At 43.7% G+C, this 23,057-nt stretch overlaps 1 protein-coding gene across 3 annotated transcripts in view; it reads left to right on the top strand.

Annotated features, from left to right (window-relative positions):
* Window positions 1-23,057, top strand: part of LOC136568510 (transcription factor BTF3-like) — a 31,087-nt gene that overhangs the window by 4,445 nt on the left and 3,585 nt on the right. For 2 of the 3 annotated variants that reach the window (XM_066568519.1, XM_066568518.1), the window contains exons 3-4: window positions 16,861-16,974; window positions 17,186-17,387. In XM_066568519.1, the coding sequence (XP_066424616.1) occupies window positions 16,861-16,974; window positions 17,186-17,387 (316 nt within the window). Of the gene's footprint in view, window positions 1-15,416; window positions 15,528-16,860; window positions 16,975-17,185; window positions 17,388-23,057 lie in introns of those variants that run through there. The other variant, XM_066568517.1, reaches the window with a different exon arrangement.

Below are 23,057 nucleotides of genomic sequence, written 5' to 3'. Positions count from 1 at the left end.
GGTAGATCTCGGGGTCTCTAGTTGGTCAGAGTGACCCCGAGATAGGTTAGAAAGTCTCTTTTCCCAGCCCGGCAGTCAAAGAAGGAGTCAGAACTCTTAATTTCTGGGTCTCAAAGTTGTTTTTGTATCTTATCTATAAAATTCTTTCTCCTGTCCTGCCGAGGTTCACTCAGCAGGTCAGTCAGAGGCACTCTGCCTGCCCCCAGGGTGGTGTTATCTTTTTATACTAAAAACTACATGTACAATATTTACAATTACTTTCCAATACCTATCACCTATGTTAGAGAGTGAGCTTTTATTCTAAACCAATCTAAAAGTGCCAACATCACAGCAGAAGGATGGAGGCCAAGAAGAAGGAGAAAGACTGGACATGCCCAGATTCCTCCATCTTGCCCCCCAAACCCCCATTCTAAAAACCTCAAAAATCTATTTTTCACCCCATGATAAATTCACTATCATTCTACTTAAACTTTCGTGGCTTGTAATTCTTCATATAAAGTTTGGTAATTGTTTTTTCCAAGGGCTAAATCAAAGGCACAGGGGTCTTGGGCTCTGTACCAAGGTCTCTGAGCCCCCTGGGCAGGGGCTTGAGTCCTCCAGGGCAGCCAGAGGAATTTCCTGGGTTCTGACAGGTAGAGTGCCATGGTATAGGGCCCTGGAGGGAAGAAGGGCCCAAGAAAGTTGGTTAATATTCAAGGATCACCTCCTCCGAACTCAGGAGCAATGCATTCCAACAAAGAGGAAATCAGGCAAAAATGCCAGGAGGCCTGTGTGGATGAACAAGGAGGTCCTGGACAAGTTCAAACACAAAAAGGAAGCCCACAGAGGGTGTAAGCAAGCACAGGTAGCCTACGAGGAATACAGAGAGATTATCTGACCAGCTAGAGATCAGGTTGGGAAAGCTAAAGCACTGATAAAATTAAATATGGCCAGGGATGTCAAGGGTAACAAGAAAATCTTCTATAAGTATGTCAGTGATAAAAGGAAGACTAGGGAAAACGTGTGCCCTTTCTGGAAGGATATGGGAGACCTGGTTACCCAAGACATGGAGAAGGCTGAAGTACTCAATGACTTTTTTGCCTCAGTTTTCACCAGCACACCACCTGAGTTGTAGAAGGTGAATGCAGGGACTGGGAGAACGAAGAATCACCCACTCTAGGAGAAAACCAGGTTTGAGACCATTTAAGGAACCTGAGGGTGCACAAGTCCCGGTGACCTGATGAGATGCATCCACAGGTCCTGAGGGACCTGGCAGAGGAAGCAGCTAAGCCAGTATCCATAATATTTGAGAAATTGTGGCAGTTCAATGAAGTTCCCACTGACTGTAAAAGGAGAAATATAACCCATGTTTTTAGAAAGGAAAATGAGGAAGACCAAATTACAGGCCCATCAGTCTCACCTATCTGGTGCCCAGCAATATCATGGAAGAGATCCTCCTGGTAACTATGCTAAGACACATGGAAAATAGGAATGATTTGTGACAGGCAACATGGCTTCACTAAAGGCAAATTGTGCCTGACAAATTTGGTGGCCTTCTATGATAGGGTTATGGTGTTGGTGGATGAGGGAAGAGTGACTGATATAATCTACTTGGACTTGTGCAAAGCATTTGACACTGTCCCATGTGACATCCTTGTCTCAGCTGGAGAGACATGGATTTGACAGATGGACTACTCAGTGGATAAGGAATCAGTTGGATGATCATACTCAGAGTTGTGGTCAACAGCTCAATGTCCAAGGGGACAGCAGTGACTAGTGGCATCCTCAGGGGTCAGTATTTGGACCGGCACTGTTTAACATCTTTGTTGGCCACATAGTCAGTGGGATTGAGTGCACCCTCAGCAAGTTTGTTGACAACACCAAGCTGTGTAGTGCAGTCAACACACTGGAGGGAAGGGAGCCCATCCAGAGGGACCTGGACAAACTTGAAAAATGGGCCCCTGAGAACCTCATGAAGTTCAGCAAGGCCAAGTGTGAGGTCCTGCACCTGAGTCAGGACAATCCCAAGCATGAGTACAGGCTGGGTAGAGAATGGATGGAGAGCAGCCCTGGGGAGAAAGACTTGGGGGTGATGGTTGATGAGAAGGTCAACATGACTTGGAAATGTGTGTTTGGTGCCCAGAAAGCCAACGTTATCCTGGGCTGCATCAAAAGAAGTATGACAGGCAGGTCAAGGGAGACGATTCTGCTCCACTCTTGTGAGATCCCACCTGGAGTACTGCATCCAGCTCTGGCATCCCCAACATAAGAAGGACATGGACCTGTTGGAGTGAGTCCAGAGGAAGCGATGAAGGTGCTCTGAGGGCTGGAGCACCTCTGCTGTGGTGACAGGCTGAGAGAATTGGAGCTGTTAAATCTGGAGAAGAGAAGGCTTCAGGGAGACCTTAGACCCCCTTCCAGTGCCTAAAGGGTCTCCAGGAGAGTTGGAGAGGGACTTTTTAGAGAGTGCCTTGGTTTGAAAAGACAGGTGTCTGCTAAGGAAGGCCGAAGCTTCCCCTGAACTGGAAAAATGTAAACCCCCTCCCTCCAAATTATTATAATCTTGAAATTAAAAGGCTCTCAGGCAAAGATATGGGAATACAAAGAACAGTTATTTATTAGGAAAACTAAAAATACAAATGTAATAGTACAAGCATCAACAAAAAATCACTGACAGAGTCAGAATACAACCTGACACTCTGTGGGTCAGGGTGTTGGTAACAGTCCGATTGGATGGTGTCTGCAGTCCTCCTGCAGTGACAGGTGTGGTTCTGTTGGAGCAGTGATCCTGTAGAAAGGTAGAGTTTTCCTCTGAAGGTCCGGTAGTGGTGTAGATGGGCCTGGTCTTCCTCTGTGAATCCAGTGGAGAAGACAGCTACTCCTCTGGGAATCCAGTGGGAAAAGGCTGTCCTAGTGTCCCAAAATCTCAGATTATATTCAGGATGGAATGCTTGGCTCCTCCCCCTGGGCAGAGCATCTCACAATGGGATGGTGTAATTTTTATGAGTCATGCAGTGAGACTCAATGGCCCATTAACAGCAGATGTATCCCTGGAGGGAGGATTGGTTTGTGGAAGAGATAAAGAAAACTGCCCAATGAACACAAGATAACTGCCACACCTCTAACAGATGGAAAATAGAATACACACATTACATTGCAATCTAGGACAGAGAGGCATGGAGTGATGAAACAAGGGGCAACAGTTTTTAACTGAAAGAAAGTAGATTTAGATTGGACATAAGAAACTTTTCACTATGAGGGTGTTATGGTCTGGTTTTAAAGTTATTTAGAAATTCCTCTGCCCAAATTAAGGTGCAAATGAGACCATATGCCAAAGTCAATAGTATGAGTTTTATTTAATAGTAAATATGAGAGAGAGAGAGAGAAAGAGAGACAAAAGAAGAGAAAGAAAGAGAAACTAGGTGGGGGGACAGAAAGAGAGTGACAGAGACAGAATAAGGAAAATATCACCATCTGTGGATCCCAATGATGTTCCATTGATCTTCTCCAGCTGGTCTTCTTGGTGGTGAAGGTTCCCCCAAAAGGATAGAATCTACTGGGTTAATATACACTTAGGCCAGGTGGGAATGTCCAGGTATCTCCCCCTGGGGAGGGGGGGAATCTCTTGCAGCAGACTCTGGATCTGTTGCATCATTTTGCATCTCATGCAGTCCTGTGGTGCAAGGCTTCTGGGGAGTGCTTTGGGAGGCCTATGATGGATTATGACACCCTCTCAGCTGCCTCTCATGTGAATGTCCCATGAATATGGCCTGTGGGGTTGGGGGTTTTACAGCTGAGCCAGTTTGTGTAAAGGAGAATGGGTGTTCAGTGTCTCTGACCAGAGGTTACACCATGCACCTGAAACCTCCTCCCCCCTGCCCTCGTTTCAGGGGGAGTCTGTGTAAACCTGACTTCTGTGGGCTGTGGTCTTCCCCCACCCCAAACCCAGACAGATGATTCTCAGCGCACGTGCTGGGTTTGGCTTTCTTGTGAATGCATTCCTTTCCCTCAGCCTTGTTTGTTTCTCCTTAGACCTGAGATGATTGAACTATAGTGTCCCCTTTATCTTATCTAGGTGGCTTAACTCACAGTCCAAAGTTCTTCAGGGAGGTTTCTGTGGTTGTAGCTTCTTTATAGACTTTTTGCTATAATGGGCAAAACTCCTTCATAAAAATGTTTAAGGCCTGAATAATTTAGGTCCCTGACAGAGCATGATGAGGCATTGGCACAGGTTGCCCCAAGAAGTTGCCTTTTTCCCATCCCTGGAAGTGTTCAAGGTCAGGTTGGACAGGGCTTGGAGAAACCTGGTCTATTGGAAGGTGTCCCAGCCCATAGCAAGGGGTTGGAACTAAATGATATTTGAGATCTCTTCCAACCCAAACTACTCTGTGATTCTATTCAGCAGAACTCTTGTTGACAGTTTCCAGTAGCGTTTATTCATGCGTTGAAACTTTTTGCCTTTAAATGGATATTTAGTGTGATAGATGAGTAATGCGATGGTTGACTCTCACAATTAAAAGGCAAATATTATGTATATATGTTAAGAGAAGTTTTATAGACTTATGTTTACCCCGCTTGCGTTGTTATCAGAGGGTGGCCTGGGTTTGGGACATTTGGGTGGGTCGGTTTGTTACTATGGCAATGTCTGACCTCCAATCAAAATTTAAGGAAGTAAACTCTGCCACTGAACAGCGAAGAAGGAGTTGATGGATAGAACTTTGAGAGGGGCAAAAGGGTTAAATGGTGGAACATCTATTGTGTGGATGAGCACATGGTGGGAAAGATCCTCTGCTCCCTGCGGTGTAATATTTTCTCTATTCAGTCTTCTGTTGTATTTTTGAGAAGGTTTAATAAACCTTTTAAATTTTTGGAAGTGAATATCATTTCTCACAATGGGGGCTCTCCCTGGGATTTACACCTTGCCCCGGTGGCACTACAAGTTCTCAAAAGGGGAGCCCCCTCGCCACTGCCTGACTCTGGTGCGCAGCCGGCGCTGTGGTTTCCTGGGCCAGCTGAGCGGCGGTTGCCGGTGGTGGCATCGGGGGAGGCGCCAGGGGGGACCAAGCGGCAGTGGCGCTAGCCCGGGTGGCAGGCTTGTGCTGGGGGGGCCGAGTGGCGATGGTGCCAGCGCTGGCCTGAGCAGCAGGCTTGTGCTAGGACGGGGACCCATGGCAGGGTTCCCAGCCAGCACACGCAAAGGGAGTCAGTGAGCCCACATGTGGCAGCACCTGACTGTAGTACGCAGAGAGCGCTGTGATTTCTGGAGCCAGCCGGGACTAGACTGGGAGAGGGGCGACTGCCTAGGTTTGCAGCGGGGGGGGGGGGGGGGGGGGCTGGTTGCCCAGGAGTGGGTGTAACAGTTAGCGTGGAGCGGTGGTTTGCGCACCCTCGAACCACAACAGGGCGGAGCCACCTACAGGACCAAATCACAGCGGAGGCGGAGCTGCTGAGACAGATGGGGCGGGGAGCAGAGCGTGACCCTGGGATGAAAGCCCCAGGATCATAGGTGTTTTTCAGAAGAGGTAAAGTTTTTTTTCCTTTCCTTCCTTTCCTTCCTTTCCTTCCTTTCCTTCCTCATTTCCTGGTTTCTTTCTTCTCCTCCTTTCCCTCCCTTCTTAGGGAGGCGGACCTTACTGGGAGACTGTGTAATTGGCTGATTGGAGGAGGCAGCCTCTGTCAAGAGGGCCTGTGGTTGGAAAGGTGGGCTCTGTCGAGGGAAGACCTGTGATCTGCTGGTCAGGATGGGATCATGGATGAGTAGCGAATCACCAAGGGTAGAAGCAAAAATTGAGGAGGAACCAATAGGCATACCGCCAGATAGTCCACTGGGAAAGAAACTAGCCCAGTGGAAATATGACCCCAACACCAGAGATAAGGACAAGAGCAAAATGATTCAGTACTGCGCAGTAGAATGGACCAGAAGGGAAATTAGGAGCGACCATGTATACTGGCTCAGATATGGGTCAGACGAAGGATAGATATGTCAGGCATTAAACATTTATGTAAGAGCTAAGAAACCATTAAATCAGTATTACGGCAGGGTGTTTTCGGCGTCTGTCCGACCCCGACTGCCGTAGGTGTCTGGATAGCGAAGTCTTGCTAAGCACAACCTATCCAGGTCCCTCAGGCAGGCTCCCAGGCGCAGGTAATCTTAGCAAGCAGCTCAGCTCTTAAGTGAGATCAGCTCTTTGGTGAATTCAGCTCTTTAGTGATTTCAGCTCTTTGCTTGCTAAGTGCCTTGGCAGACAGAGGGGGAAAGAGGAAAAGGCTGTATGAGGTTCCACAGAGGTGTCTTTATTGGCAGCTTCTGCGAAGGGTGACAGTGACAGCTCTTCTGCTGAACAGCACAGAAATAGGAGTTTATATAGGGTATAGGGGTTTTGGGAAACAGTCCAATAGTAAGGGTCAAGGCGAATATGACCTATCGTCTTACAGAGAGATAATGAGGGTCCGAAGGCATAAGAGGGGCTTCTTAGGTCCAGTCATCATGACTAGGCATTACTCATCTTAGGCAACTGACTGCCAGGGAGGCCTTGCAGGCCCTGTGGCTGCTACAAATCAGGAAGAGAATGACTATGCTGCTTGCTGGGAAGGGGAAACCGCACCCTCAAAGGTGAGCATGTTTAAGGTAGCAGAACATAAAGAATGGCACCCATTAGACCACTTACCCCCCCCACCTCCAGTAGCTCCAACTGCATCTCCCCTACCTCTTGATGGGCCTAGCTAAAACACCAGAAACAGGGTAGCGCAACGGGAGGAAAGCAGATCAGAGGATGGGAGCCAAGCATCAGGATTATAATTATACCCCCTGAGGGAAATGCCACTGGGTGGGCTGCTAGGAGGAATTGGATTTGTAACCGTACCTCTCAGTTCCTCTGACGTGAGAATGTTTAAAAAGGAATTAAAAGGACTATTAGAGTGCCCCATTGGATTAGGGGAGCAGTTAGACCAGTTTCTGGGGCCCAATATTTATACATGGGAAGAAATGCAGTCAATAATGACCATGTTATTCACACCAGAGGAAAGACAGATGATCCGGGCAGCTGGGATATGGATTTGGGAAAGGGAGCATGTGCAAGGACCTCCTGGGGATCTGAAAATGCCCATAGTGTGCCCCAATTGGGACCACAACAGCACTGGGGGGAGGCAAGACATGGAGGAATATAGAACATTGATTATAAGATGTATCAAAGAGGCATTGCCACGTAATCAAAATGCCTGTAAGGCTTTCGATGAGCAGCAAAAGTGGGAAGAAACCCCAACAGAGTGGTTAGAAAGATTGAGGAAAAATATGAGGCAGTATTCAGAGGTTGACCCTGACACATTGGCCAGACAGATCTTACTAAAGATAAATTTCATCACTCATGCCTGGCCAGATCTACGGAGAAAGTTAGAAAAATTAGATGGTTGGCAAGAAAAGAGGTTAAAAGGATCTTTTAGGGGGAGCACAGAAGGTGTATGTAAAGAGAGATGAAGAGAAGGTCAAGGCGAAAGCCAAGGTAATGGTAACTACCATTAGGGAAGGAAACCTGCACATAAAGAATTACCCAGGTAAGGGGGGGGACCCCGAATGTGGGAAGATAGACAGAGGGGTGATGCCGCCCCCTTGGACTGGACACAAAGACGAAAATTTGGGGGACAGGGGAACCTAGGACCAGTTTGCTTTCACTGTAAAAATAATGGGCATATCAGAAAGAATTGCCCCCAGAGGGAAAAAGACCTGAGGGCCTATGAGGCTGAGCAGAAAGGAGAAGCAGAAGATTAGGGATATCAGGGCTCTATCTCCTGGGGACAGAATACCATCACAAGCCCTTGATAACTTTAAAAATAGGTTCCCAGGAGGAAGAATTTGAATTCCTAGTAGACATGGGGGCTGAAAGAACTTGTGTTTCTAGAATCCCAAAGGGGTGCAAAAAGGGTCAAGATACCATGCAAGTAGTAGGTGTAAAAGGTGAAGGGTTCAAAGTCTTAGTTGTAAAGGAAGTAAAGTTTGAAGAGGCAAATAAAATAGGAATTGGGGATGTTCTATTAATTCCAGAAGCAGGGTGCAAGTTATTAAGATGGGATTTACAGGTGCAGTTAGACATTGGAGTACTCCCAGAGGAAGGGAAAATAAATGGTAGTTAAGATTCTCCAATTAAGAGAAGAGGATGAGGAAAAAATTCATGAGATGGTGTGGGCAAAACCAAAAAATTGAGGCAAATTGAACATGAAACCTATAGTAATAAAAATAGTTGATGAGAACCATCTCGTTCGGGTATGACAATACCCACTCTCCCTGGAAGGGAGATGAGGACTGCAACTGGTCATCCAGGACCTGCTTGAAGAAGGGACCTTAGAACCATGTATGTCCCCCCATAATATACCCATATTACCAGTAAAGAAGTCAGATGCGACTTTCAGGCTTGTCCAAGATTTAAGAGAAGTAAACAAATGAACAGTGAATCGATACCCTGTAGTGCCTAACTCCTATACACTTTTGAGTAATATCCCCCCATCACACCAGTGGTTCAGTGTGATAGACCTAAAAGATGTTTTTTTGTGCATATCCACTGGCAGAGAAAAAGTAGGGATATATTTGCCTTTGAATGACAGGACCCCAATTCCTGGAGGAAGCAACAGCTTAGGTGGACTAGGTTACCCCAAGGGCTTTCCGAATCCCCAAAATTATTTGGTCAAACCCTGGGAGAAGTACTACAACTCTTCTCCATCAAACCTGTGATAAAACTCATTCAATAAGTAGATGATTTGCTTCTTTCAGGATGGGAACAAAAAGAAGTTCGGGAATCCACCAAAGCATTGTTAAATTTTCTGGGGAACCAAGGACTTTGAGTAACAAAACGGAAACTCCAATTTCTAGAGAGGGAAATAAAATACCTAGGACATGTCATTTGTCAAGGCCGCTGATGACTGAACCCTGTGAGAATTGCGGGGTTAGTCTCACTCCCACGGCCAAATACTAAGAGGGAAGTTAGAAGGTTTCTAGCCTTGTTGGGATATTGTAGGCTGTGGATTGAAGGATACACGCAGGCCGTCAGGTTCTTGTATGAAAAGTTAGTAGAAGAAGAGATTAGGTGGGATGAAGATGATGAGCAAATCTTGAAGCTTTAAGGCAAAAATTAGTCAGTGCACTAGCACTGAGTCTTCCTGCCTCAGACAAACCCTTCTATCTGTTTGTAGATAAAGAAAGAGGGGTAGCTCATGGAGTACTAGCCCAGGACTGGGGAGGATCCAGGAAACCAGTGCCCTATTTATCAAAACTGCTGGACCCTGTTAGCCGGGGGCAGCCAACCTGCATTCAGGCGGTGGCCGTGACCACCGTACTCCTAGAGGAAACTAAAAAATTTACCTTTGGGGGAAAATTGAGAATATATACCCTACACTGAGTGAAAAGTATCCTAAGCCATAAGGCTGAGAAATGGCTCACTGATTCCCAAGTGCTAAAGTATGAAGCCATTCTATATAGGTAATGATTTAAAGCTAAACGTGAGTAACAAACTCAACCCTGCGGAGTTTTTGTGTGGAGAACCAGGTGAGGAATTAACACATAATTGCCTAGAAGTTATAAACTATCAAACTAGAGTAAGAGAGGACCTAACAGATCAACCTCTCCAAGGAGGGAAACAATTGTACATTAATGGATCATTAAGAGTAATCCAGAGGCACCAGGTATTGGGGTATGCTATAGGAGATGAAAGGTTAGTAGCCATAGCAAAGGGAAAGTTGCCTTCCAACTGGTCAGCCCAAGCATGTGAGTTATATGCCCTAAAATGAGCTCTGGAAATATTAGCACAGAAAAGGGGAATAACATATACAGACTCAAAATATGCTTTTGGTGTAGTGCATACCTTTGGAGAAATTTTGCGAAGAGAGGGGCCTATTAAATTCAAAGGGAAAGCGACTGATTCACAAAAAACTTGTTTTAGAAGTGTTAGAAACTTTACAATTATCAGAAGAAGTAGCAGTGGTACATGTTGAAGGACATCAAAAAGGGGAGACTCAAGAGGCATGAGGGAACAATTTAGCTGATTTAGAAGCTAAAAATGCAGCTGAATCAGGGACAGAAAAACTAATGATGGTGGTAAACCCTCATGGGAGAAATGCCAAGAAGTCACGGTATTTAGTGCAGCAGAAGAGGAAGAACTCCTTAAAATAGGAGTCAAGAAAGATAATGAAGGGAGGTGGAGATTAGCAGATGGGAGGCAAATGTTGAATAAACCCCTTGCCAGGAAAATGCTAGAAGGCATATATGGGACAACACATTGGGGTACACAAATGCTAAGTGATCAATTTCTAAGGGACTGGGGCTGCATAAGAATTTATGGGGTAGCTAAGCAGATGACTGAACAGTGTGGGATATGTCAACAAGTAAATAAGGTCATGAGGAAAACACCCAGGGGAAAGTGAGAACTAGCCTTACAGCCCTTTCAAAACATCCAAGTAGATTTTACTGAGTTTCCCCAGGTACAACGGTGGAAGTTTTTGCTAGTGATAGTAGATCACTTGACTCATTGGGTAGAGGCGGTACTGTGAAAGCCAATGCTGATGTTGTGTGTAAAACACTCCTAGAATCAATCATTCCCTGATATGGGATGGTAAACAGGATTGATTCAGACCAAGGAACTCATTTCACATCTAAGATATTGCAGAAAATTCTTCAAGCCCTGGGAGTAAAATGGGAATTACACACTCCATGGCATCCACAGAGTTCCGATGGGGTTGAGAGAATTAATCAAACTCTTAAAAGAACTCTAGTTAAGCTAATGATTGAAACCCAAATGTCATGGATAAAATATCTCCCTTTAGCGTTATTAAGAATTAGAACCCAGCCCCGGTCATATCTGGGAGTGTCACCCTATGAAATGATGTTTGGGTTACCCTTCTTCACCTCACCTCAGAAGGTTGCCACCTATGAGGAAAGGGGAAACCAATGCCAAGAAATATGTCTATAGCACAAACCTTAGAAGGGCTGAGACATAAAGGGACAATTCCTCAAACTACCATCCTGGATATCAGAATCCATAATATTAACCCCAGAGATTGGGTGATGATCAGCCCCTAACTCTTCAGTGGGAAGGTCCCTTTCATGTACTGGTCACCACTGAATTGGCTGTGCGAACTGCAGAGCGGGGATGGACTCATGCCAACAGTGTCAAAGGCCCAGTTGAAGAACACAAAGAATGGACTATAACATCCAGGCCGGGTGAAACAAGATTGATTTTCAAGCAGTGACCGAGAGACAACCAGAAAAAGAACAAGATGCTCAAAAAGTAGAGTCAAGCTTCCACCAGACACCTCGAGAACTGTTTTAATAGGTGAGAATTACCAGCATCTGTTGAGAGGAGGGACACAAGTGGGCCGTAAAAGGTAATGGGACAGCTTCTTTAAGAAAATAAGACGAAGGAAGGAGGGCAAGACTGGGTTGGCCCCTTTGTTCACTACCAAGAAGACTCCATAGCCCTGCTGCAGGTAGCAACCCCGTAGGCATGGTAAGGTAAGGGCAAAAAGGCCATGCTGGACCTCTATAATTCCTCAACTGTCTTCCTCAACAAGAGAGACTGAAGGGCAAGACCGAGTTTGCCTCTGTACCCACACCTAAGGTACGCCTACTATGGGTAGCAACCCCTTAGGCACGGTAGATGGGGGTAAAAAGCCATGCCCGACCGCTGTAATGTCCTTTTGTTCATTCTGGATAAGGGTGTTGAGGGTGAACTGGGGATTTTTTTTTCTATTTGGTTTCCTCTGTCCTTGCCCACATCAACAGATGCTAGTGTGACTCATTGAATTCAATTGTTTGAGCCAAATAACTTGTGGAAAAGGGGGGATTATGATAGATGAGTAATGCGATGGTTGACTCTCACAATTAAAAGGCAGATATTATGTATATATGTTAAGAGAAGTTTTATAGACTTATAGTTATGTTTTAACCTCCTTGCCTTGTTATCAGAGGGTGGCCTAGGTTTGGGACATTTGGGAGGGTCGGCTTGTTACTATGGCAACATCTGATCTTTAATCACAATTTAAGGAAGTAAATTCCACCACTGAACAGCAAAGAAAGATTTGATATACAGAACTTTAGAAGGGGCTAAAGGGTTAAAAGGTGGAACATCCATTGTGTAGATTAGCACATGGTGGGAAAGATCCTTTGATCCTGGTGCCATAATATTTTCTCTTTTCAGTCTTCTGTTGTATTTTTGAAAAGGTTTTAATAAACCTTGACATTTTGGAAGTGAGTATGATTTCTCACATTTAAGCAGCTTTAAATCAGGATTAATCCAGTAATTAACTGGCTTGGTGATTTTGTGTATTCTTTATATGGATTACTAGTTAAGCAGAGGACTGCTGTATTATATTGATGATTATGTGCATGTTACTAGTATGTGTGTATTGGCTACAGAGGGCTTTAACCTTGATCACTACTGTTTTGGGGTTTTTTTCTTCTTTCTTGTGAGAAAAGTTTGCACATTGCCTCTGATGGAAGATTTTGATAACATTGCAGGACTGCAGATCTTATAAAGAAGATAAATATTCTATTTAGGTGGAGGGCTGTTGTGGTGTGATGTCATGGTTTGCCTCAGTTTCCCGATCCTTCCCCAGGTGCCAATCACCATTCCTTTCCCCCCTCCCTTGCCCCCTGCTGAGTGCTGTCTGTCAATCCAGAAATTCCAGAAGGGCATCGAATGATTGGCAGAGTTTAAAAGATGCCTTTCAGCCCTGGGGGACATTGGGCCATCCAGGTGTCATTTGTCCCCTGAGACTCCCCCCCCTTACCTGGTTGGTGGGATCCCTACCCCTTCCCTCCCCCTCTCCCCGGGGTTAAAAGACACAGCAACCACACGGTTCGAGGAGTTCTGTTACAGCTGTTACTGGATTCAGAGGCCTGTAGGCCAGAAATAAAGCTCTGGATCGAAACCCTCTAGCAGAACCCGACTCCTTTCCTTCACCTCGCCTTGAAGCTTCTCCGCCAGAGGTAAACCTGAGCTCCTGCATGCCTGGACTTGTCCCAGGGGCCAGATGAGCCCAGGCACGTTCCATCCGTCTATATTGGTATTTAATTCCAATAACAATGGAAGTTCATCCTAATTTTAGGTAACTTGTTCCACCTAAACAGTTGGCATTCAGAGCTCTGGGTAATCCCTAACATAAACCAGATGCAACTCCATATTGTGTTACACTGTAAAAAATAAGGGATAGAAAAAAAGAGAGATCATTTGTATTTACTGGGATGGTAGACTAAAATCTGTTGTACATTCTTCAATAGGAAGCTGATGGTTAGGGGCATTCCAGCAAAGGTTTTCCTGACCATTGTGGACCTGATTTCTCCCCCCCTTTACCACAATGGTATAAGTTACTGGAGTGCAGACATGGCCTGTCACTACTGTGATCATCATTAGTATTGCTGTAGCAGTTATGCTTGCATACACCTCCTGCTGTGCAGTACATATACTTTCAGGAATTACACTGCTTTGTCTGGAAATGAATGTATAACCAGTTGAATTAAGAATTCAGTTACTCGGAAGTTTAAAGATCAAAGATATTGTTAGGGGTTAGTCCTAGGAATGATGTCTGAATAGATCTTTCTGTAGAGGTTGATTTGTCACCAAATTAAGCTTGCGACTCTTTAGGCATACGGGACTGTAGAGTATGTCAGTCTTCAGGAGATGATCAGTTTTCAATTTTACGCCTATGGTAACAGACAAGGATACACTTGAAGTTTTTCTTTCCTAAGTAGGATGTTGCAGAATCCCCATGAGATTTGGGAAATAAAGCTTCTGTGGTGCATTGCGTCCTAAAATCTCACACTTCTCACAAACGTGCAAAGCTTATGTGGTGGGTTTTATGTTGACTAAATTGCTAGGCACTTACTAGAATTATTTATTATCTGCTGTGAGATAAGGATTAGGAGAAGAGCAAAGCAGGCTCAAACTTTAAAGGGTATAAAGAAAACTTTAATGACAGAACTAAAAGAAAGAATAATAAGAATCAGAAAAAATCTTCAGAACATTTCTTTCTCACACTCTCTTTTCTTTCTTACTGGCAGTGTAAAGAGATAAATTTGGTATTTTTAGTCCGTTTACTATTGTTCAAGTAATTTTTCTTTAGTTTACTTAGGGAGAGGAGTCTTTCTCACTGTGCTGTGGAGACTTTTCCACAAGAAACAGTTATCTCATGGCTTTTAATTTTTACGGATAGCAGCTGGCCAGAAATCTGCAATAGTGAAGTCTTTCTTATCTTTTGCAGCTTTCTCACAGTTGCCTATATGGGTTATATTAAACTTATGGGGTATTATTTTAAGGATGAGTTGTTTAAAAGCAAAAGTTTTTTTTATCTGTCTTTTAGATCATCTTCATCTCTGGAAACAGAGGTTTTTTACTTCTTTCTTTGGGGATGTGAAACACACCAATCACTTGTTTTTAAAATTTTTAAAAGTTTAATGATAATAAAATGGTTATAAAAATAGCGATATAATTAGAGTAATAATAATTTGGACAATTTGGATTAGGACAATATGAGACAATAGAAACAAAGAGTTACGGACATCCGAGTACCTTTTTCTGGGCAGCATAAGCCTGAAAAAGGACACACGTTAACAGAGGATTAACCCTTAAAAACAATAACCTGTTGCATATTCATACATCTCATACATGATACATAAATTCCATTCAAACACAGGATTCTGTCTGGTCATCATCAACTTCTTCCTCTTAATCCTAATGGCATTGTCCTGACTGAGCAAGGCGGGAAGAAGTTAGTTTCACCTGATAATGGGGCAATAAATTCTTTTTCTCTGAAAGATTTAGGTGTCCTGTGGCTGCTATCTCGGTGTGAGTCCTTTCTTTAGAAAAAAAGTATCTTACATAGCATAGTTTCTATTATAACATTTTGTTATAACCTAAAACTATATTTAACACAGTACTTAAGAGAATTAATACAGCATAACTTTCTAACACAATACATATAATATTCATTTTAATATTTGCGAAAAGCCAATCATAAAATACGCATTTTTCACAAGGGCAAAGGGTCTTCACTCATCTCTGTTCAAGCTTCTCATTTAAATCAGTTACTTTAACACTTGCTTTGCTTTAGCATAGATGCCTTTGCTCATGTCTATAGTTTGAACACTCTCTTCATGCTTTTTCATTAATTAAAGGGATATTTTAGTGTATTACAGTTCATTACCATGGCTTTACCAAAAGAATTTTAGCTTAAGACTAAGGCATCTCTTAATTTTCTTTTTATCTGGGACTTGGCTCTTTCTTTACTGATTTCCATGTCTTATGTTGTTCTCTATGTGTCTTCATTTTTTTTTTTTTTCCTTACTCGAGAGAGGATTGATGTTTGTAGGTTTCATCTATGCACTAAAAGACTTAATATCTCGCCTAGGGCCTGCGGAGGGCTATGTGATCTCTGCCGGGCAGTGGTTAGAGCTGTTTACGGTGGAAGATTCTATGGGGCCGCGCTGGAGGGAAGCTAGGATCTCAGCAGCCAGGCTTGGACTCAGCAGTAGCACGCTGCGGGCTGACGGCTTCCCCTCCCTTTGCCTGGTAGTTTCTGGTGAAACTCAGTAGTGGCAGAATTTCAGTTGAGCTGTGGGTTGGCCTGGCCGCGCTGGGGAGGGGCGGCGGGGGGCGGGACGGGGACCCGAAGCTGCTCCCGGGAACTGGTGGGCCCCCACTTGGCCCGGGCCGGCGGCAGGCTTTAGCGTCGGCAAGATGTTAGCAGCCGCGACCCGGCCCAGCCTCACCCGGGGCCCCACTGCCTCCCCTCCCCCCGCCCGGCCACCGCTGGGGGCCGGCCTGGCCCAGCCAGGCCGCGTGGGCCGCGGCAGAGCGGGGCCGGTCTTACTGGCACCCAGTTACCTCTTCAAGGCCGGAAGCAAGAGAGCGATTCTCGGGCTTTGTTCGTCTTTGAATGTGTATATCACAGAGGGGGATTCAGCTCTTTTAGGTGGTTTAACAGGTTGCTAATAGTCAAAACTAGTCACTGGTTTTGTCAGGCACAGAGGAAGTTCTTAGTAGCTCCTCATAGAGAATAATTTCTGTAGATGACGTTTTTCCCTCTTTACTACTGTGAAAAACACGTTCACTCTCCTGTGAAAATTTTAAAAGTTTAATAAAGGACAATAGGAGACAAAGACCATAGAGCAAAGGTTATTATGGCTGGGTGCATCTTGGCATTCAGCCAAGGCCACACATCTTCAGGCTACCCTTTAAATACCTTTTCCATTGCATCAGCCTGTTGCATATTCATAGACCCTTATGCATAGTAAACTTTTTTCCCCAAACTAGTCTACATTTTCCAGGAACTATTTTACATGGCCCCTCCTTGGATCTGCCTTTTTAAAACATGCATGGGTTTTGGCTGTGGTTTTGCCTCCTTCTCTTTATCACTTCCAGTTTGGGCCTTGGTCCATACTTAGTTCAGACAGTGAGTGCTGATAGTTGGCATATCTGTAGCAGGTGTCCTTATCCTATGGTCATTGGATGTTATCCCATCCAAGCAGGCATTTTAACACAAGCATAGCTATTTCACTACTATGTCTAAGCTTAATTAATAACAAATAAAAACTATATCAAAGTTACTTTAACACTACACATATAAATCCGTTTTAATATTTGTGACAATTCAGTATTATAGTATGTATCTATAACACTACAAATCAATTAATGCAAAACCAGCACAGCTTGCTTTAGCAAGGAAAAGACTGTTGCAGTACAGTTGAAGGAGTGGGGTTGTGTGTGCTGTAACACAGAAATAGAACTTTGCATACAAAGTTGATTTGTAGATGGCTGAAGAGTAGTTATATGGCCACAAGAATTAGAGTTTGCAAACAACTAATTAAATATTCATTCATAACCTTTTTTTTTTTTTGCAAAGGGTACTGCCCGCAGAAAGAAGAAGGTTGTCCATAGAACAGCTACAGCAGATGACAAGAAACTTCAGTTTTCTTTGAAGAAACTGGGTGTCAACAATATTTCTGGAATTGAAGAGGTAATTGCTTAAAAGGGGAAAATGCTTTTCTCTATAGAAGTATAAAATGTATAAAACATAATTTCCTTGAAAGTAACATGTTAAACTTGCCTGTAAATTATCTATAGGTGCTTAATTGAGCTTTAGGAACTTCAACTAGTTTCCTGTTAAATTGAAAAATCACGCTAAACTGCTTGAAATACTGGTGTTGTTTTGTTTTCTCTCCTTGCAGGTTAATATGTTCACCAACCAAGGAACAGTCATTCATTTCAATAACCCTAAAGTCCAGGCATCCCTGGCTGCTAACACTTTCACTATCACTGGCCATGCTGAGACAAAGCAGCTGACAGAAATGCTTCCTAGCATCTTAAATCAGCTTGGAGCTGACAGTTTGACTAGCCTGAGAAGACTGGCAGAAGCCCTACCCAAGCAATGTAAGTTAAAACTTGAATGCATTTCCTGCTGGCGGCTATGGGGCTTATTTGTATAGCTGCAGTGAAATTCAGTGCACTCTTACTGTCTGCAAGCATATTATAAAATGCTGAAGAAATGAGACACTTAAATCTTATTTATAGCTCAAATCCAACAATGAATATAACAGAATAAAGCAGAGGCCCCTGTTTCTCAGCATATCTTGCAGCTGGTCCAGGACTAGAAAGTTGTAGCCAGACTTGATTTCTTGGTGGTTTACTACTTGCTGTGGCTACCATAATTTGGCATACCTAGTTCATTAAAGCTAGATAGAGTTACTCTGAGAAAGTTAGGTTTTAAAAGAAGGTATGTCTGTTTTGACACTTTTAATGGAAACATAAACAATAGGGAGAGGGACTTGAGGACAGACATCTTGCTACTGCTTTGTTCCCTCACAGGTGTGGTGAAGGTATTATTTCTTGCATGGGCTTTTTGATAGCTAAGAGGCATTTATACAGCATTTGTAAGGAAATATGTTATAATTTCTGTGTGTGTAGAACAGTGTAGCAAACAGGACTGGCATGATCAGTAAGCTAGATACACCAATTTCATATTCTATCCTTAGATTAGTAAAAGAACCTGAACACTTTTTCTCCCTAAAACTATGTTTGAAAAGTAGAGGAGGGACCTAAGTATCTGGTGTTTGGAAAAGGTGCTGCTGCTGCTACAGGGTAAGAATTGGGAGCAGAAGACAGGCTTGTTGATATTGGGAGTGGTGCCTTAAGTTTTTAGCATTTATATTTTTCAGATCCTGTACTGCATTAGTGTATAACTCTGAACTCCATATAGAGTGTTAGTAAGCTCTCTTCACATTTTGGTCAGACAAAACAATCCTTCCAGGCCTGAGAACCAAGGACACCCTCTGCCTCAGGCCCCGAAAAGTATAAACAAAAGTGAATGGGGGGGGGAAGCAAACCGGAGCAATATGATTTCATTACCTAAAGCTATAATTGGAGAATTAACCTCTGATATGCAAATAGACCAAACTTATATCTGTCTGAAAAACTCATGACCGTCACCCATCTGGGGTGTAGTCTCTGCAAGGCTTTTGCACTGCCCAAGGTGTATCTATTGAAGGCCTTTAATAAATACCCACTTTCTTCTTTTAACTCTGTCTAGCCTCTGTTCTAGGTAGCCACTGCAAGGCATCAGGACCATGTTTCATGTCCTGCATGTAGGGTTTTCCTACTTACTTTCTGCTTCTTGTGGCAGTTATGAACTTGATTGTTACAGTTTTTCTTTCTGTGCTTTGCTGCCAGCAAAGATAGACTCTATTCCTAAAGCTGATGATGCTTCTCTTCTCTCAACTTCCCACTGAAAAAAATTCTGCTAGAAGTAGTGTTCAGGAGGTGAGGTAAACTGCTTTCCCAATGAAGCTCAGGTCCCTCCTTCCTAGTGTCAGCTGTGTGGTTTCCTTCTGGTAGAAGTGGGGCTTGAAAGAAAGAAAACTTGAAGGATTTAAAATGAACCTGTTAAGATCTCTCTTCTTATAAAAAGATGAGACAACTATTTATTTAAGGGAGGGGCTATTTATCAGGGAATGTATAATAGGACAAGGGGTAACACTAACAGAGGGCAAGTTGAGATTAGATATTAGGAAGAAATTCTTTATTCAGATGGAGGTGATGCACTGGCATGGGTTGCCCAGAGAAGCTGTGGCTGCCCTATCCCTGGAAGTGTTCAAGGTGAGGTTGGACAGGGCTTGGAGCAACCTGGTCTAGTGGAAGGTATCCCTGTTCATGTCAGGGGGGTAGAACATGGTGGTCTTTAAGATCCATTCCAACCTAAACTATTCTGTGTTTCTATGATTCATGTTAATTCCTCCCTGTTGTTTTGGATGCCACCTGTCCCAGGGACAAACGCTTGTAACAGATGCCTCAAATCAATGTGCCTGCCACTCTTCTGCTACAATTGTTATTTTTTTTTCACTTCATCACATTTTTTTATGTGGAATAATACTGTTCCAAATAATAGCTTTGCTATAGTTATGATAAAGTTGTACTTTTGTCTGGGAAAGGGTGGGGCTGTGTTTGACTTGACAAGCATGTTTGTCATGGTGTAAGTCATTGCTGCTGGGAAAGAATGGAGAAACTTGTTCAAGTCATACAACTCCTGTGGTTTGAATTAAGGCAGCAATCTGATATAAACATGACATAAATAGCTCCCAGCTCTTTTATCTCTGAGGGCAGTTTCCCAAGGAATACCACGCAATAGTGCTCTAAATGGCTGAAAGTTTGTCCCTATGAGGTTTAGGGTCCTGACTACTGTTTTACCCATCCAGTACCCCTCAAAATTGAGAATTCTATCCAGGCATTATGGCTGCAGCCCAGGCTGCCTCCAATCTTGACCTCTCCAATAAGTTAGAGAGACTTTAGAATCATAGAATCATCAAGGTTGGAAGAGACCTTTTAAGATCAAGTCCAACTGTTAACCCAACACTACTACTGTAACCCCTAAACCGTATCACCCAGCACCAGATCCAGATGCCTCTTAAAACCTCCAGGGATGGTGACTCTACCACCTTGCTGGGCAACCTATTCCAATGCCTGACCACCCTAACAGTAATTTTTTTTTTTTTTGTAATATCTTATCTGAATCTCATGTCTCAGGTTAAGGCCACAAGTTCTTCCGCATTAGTGAGCAACAGGTCCAGCAGTGCCTCTCCTCTGGTTGGGCTCTTCATCACCTGTACTAGAAAGTTGTCCTCAAAGCACTTGTATTGGGTCTGGCTGACAAGGAGTTAACTTTCCCCATAGCAGCTCTCACAGTTCTGTGTATTGGTAGCTAGAAAGGTGTTGATCACATACCAGTGCTTTGTCATTGAGGCTGTCTCTCCAACAATACCCCCTCTTCACCCTCCAAGAACAGTAGGCTGGTGGTGGGCAAATATCTTTGGAAGGGACATAGCCAGGATAGCTGATCCCAACTGACCAAAAGGATATTAACATCTGCTCAGCAACAAAAGTTAAGAGAAAGGAGGAGGAAGGAGGGAGCATTCATTATTAAGATATTTGTCTCCTGGAGCAACTACTACACATACTGAATCCCTTGTCCCAGGAAGTGGTCAGACATTGTATGTTGATGGGAAGTAGAGAATAAATAAATTTTTTTCTTCCTTTGCTTTTGCATGTGACCTTTGCTTTTGCTTTATTAACCTGCTTTTATCTTGACCCATGAGTTTTTTTCCATCTTATTTTCTCCTCTCTCAGGTCCTGCTGAAGAGGGGAGTGATAGAGCAGCTTGGTGGGCACTTGGTGTCTGGCCACAGTCAACTCACTTCAGCACTCCACTAATTTCTTGGACTGCTTGCAATTCACTGTGACATTTTTCCAGCAGATATCTGGGTGGTTAAAGATCCCTATCAGGATCAGGGCATGCGAGCATGATGCTTCCTGCTGTTGCCTTTTTCTCAACCTGGAAATGAAACTCGAGATATTTTTAGTAAGGAGGTAATATAAAAGGGGATCTTTATTTGAAGGCTGCAGTTGAACCACTAAGTTTATTTTCTTGACTTAGTCTCTAATTTTCACCCATAAGCTTTCGACCTGCATATTGCTGTTCTTCAAAGATCACTTCATGCAATCAATCCTGGTTTTGGCATAGACAGCAACTCCCCCACCTCTCCTTCCTTGTCTGTCCCTTCTGAATAGTTTGTAGCCATCAATCATAGCACTCTAATCATGCAATTCATCCCGCCAAATTTCTGTGATAGCAATCAGGTCATGGTTTTCCATCTGGGCAGCTGTTTCCAGCTCCTCCTGTTTGTTTCCCATGCTGCATACACAGGTATAGAAGCACTTCAGCTGGGCTGTCAGCCACATCCCCTTTTTAGAGGAGCTCACCCTAATTCCCTTGAGGCAATTCACAGGTGTTTTCTGTTTATTCCTCATGCCTTGGCAGCCCTGGCTCTTCTCAAGTGCCTAGAAAACCATGTCCTTCCTCCAATAAATCTAGTTTAAAGCTCTGTTTATAAGTCCAGCTGGCTTATTACTCAGGACACTCTTGCCCTGCTTGGTTACTTGAGCCCCATGAAAATTAATTTATTCCCCTTCTGGCTGACTTACACCTTTTAATGTTAGGCATCAGGAGATGGTACAGTTCTTTCTGGTTTAGGGAAGTTTCTGAGTAGAGTAAAACCATTATAGCTAGCTCATGCAGTCAGGGTTTTCCATTAGCATATGTTGGGGGTGGCATTCAGATAAACAATCCCCATGCACATCTGCAGCATTTCATGCTCCAGTAATTCCTACCCAAGACTGATAGCCTTAAAGATGTTTTATGTGGGTTTTTACTGTTGGTAGAAGCTGGAGTAGCCTACAGGTTCCAGGATTCACTGAGTCCTCTTCTTCCACCAGCATACAAAATTCAGACTTCCTTAGATGTGACCTCGTGCACATCTACACTGGTGTCTAGGCAGACCTCTGTCAGGAACGGTAGACTAGATGGATTATCATTCTGCTTTAGTGTGTCAGCCTGCTCACATTTGTAGAATAGACAGACCCTCTACTCCCATTATATTTGCTCCACATATAAAGCATTGAAATTATTTGTACCTTGTAAATTAGACACGGATTTGTTTCAAAATATGGAAGGGCTTTTACCTTTTCTTTTTCAGTTATGTCTCACTTCTGTAGCTTTCTATTCTCATTAAGAAATAGAGTATATTTGATAAACTATGTTAGCAGACTGTAAGTTAAATTCCAAGGGGGACTTGTGGCTTCAAAATATATATATTAATGCACAAAAATGCACTAGTATATTTTCTAGGAGGATGCACATCTACTTGAAACCTTGTCATTTTATGTAAGCAAAGAAACATAACACTTTTAAACAAAAGCCTTTTTGGATACAGTGGGAATGTTATTATGCCTGTTAATGATAGACATCATACCACATATGCAGACTAGCTCGGCAAGCTGCTTTTGTGGTGCATTTTTGGAAGCAACTGTTCTTTGAGCCTGTCCTGGTTTAGGGCAAATTTGGAAGAAAACCTCCAAAAGGCCCCCCAGAAAGCAAGCCCACATGGCCCCTCCCCTCAATCAGTTCAGGAAGAATTTCCTCGGGGAGAAGTGGAAGAAAACCTGCTTATTTAACAGGCAAAGCACTCCCCAGCACAAGAAATGAACAATACCAGATGACAAAACTCATTCGCCACTCTGAAGAGATAACAGATTCAGAAAGTCTCTCCTGGGGATGGTCGCTCTGTTATCAGTCCCTCTGGCACTGGGAAAGGCTGCTGCCCAGAATAGGCCTCGATGGGCTACAAAGTGCGAGCTCTCGGTGTTTCCCCGGATCCTAGTCCGGAGCAGGTTTGAACGGTTCCAAGAAAAGGGAAAGAAAAACAGTCCAGGGAAAATTCGGACTGCCTCAGCTAGCTAAGCTAACTAAAAAGCAAAAGGAGCACTGTGTTCTGCCCCATCCATGCCCAGACAACAACAGTGGAGTTCTGTGTTCCAGCAGACTGTGGGGGAGAGTGCAGCTGATAACGAAACTGTGCTTCTTCTTCTTCCCGCCTTCACTGTTAGAGCCAGTCTTGAAGGCACAGATTATAACATCCAGCATAAACAGAACAGATGATTGGGGATACAAGCATCATAACATCACCCTAGGACAGAGCTCTTTAGGTTATAATG

This window comes from Molothrus aeneus, chromosome W, assembly GCF_037042795.1.
Source record: "Molothrus aeneus isolate 106 chromosome W, BPBGC_Maene_1.0, whole genome shotgun sequence".
Classification (NCBI taxonomy): Eukaryota; Metazoa; Chordata; class Aves; order Passeriformes; family Icteridae; genus Molothrus; species Molothrus aeneus.
Note: the sequence above shows the minus strand (reverse complement) of the source record. Positions and strands in the feature narration are given on the sequence as shown.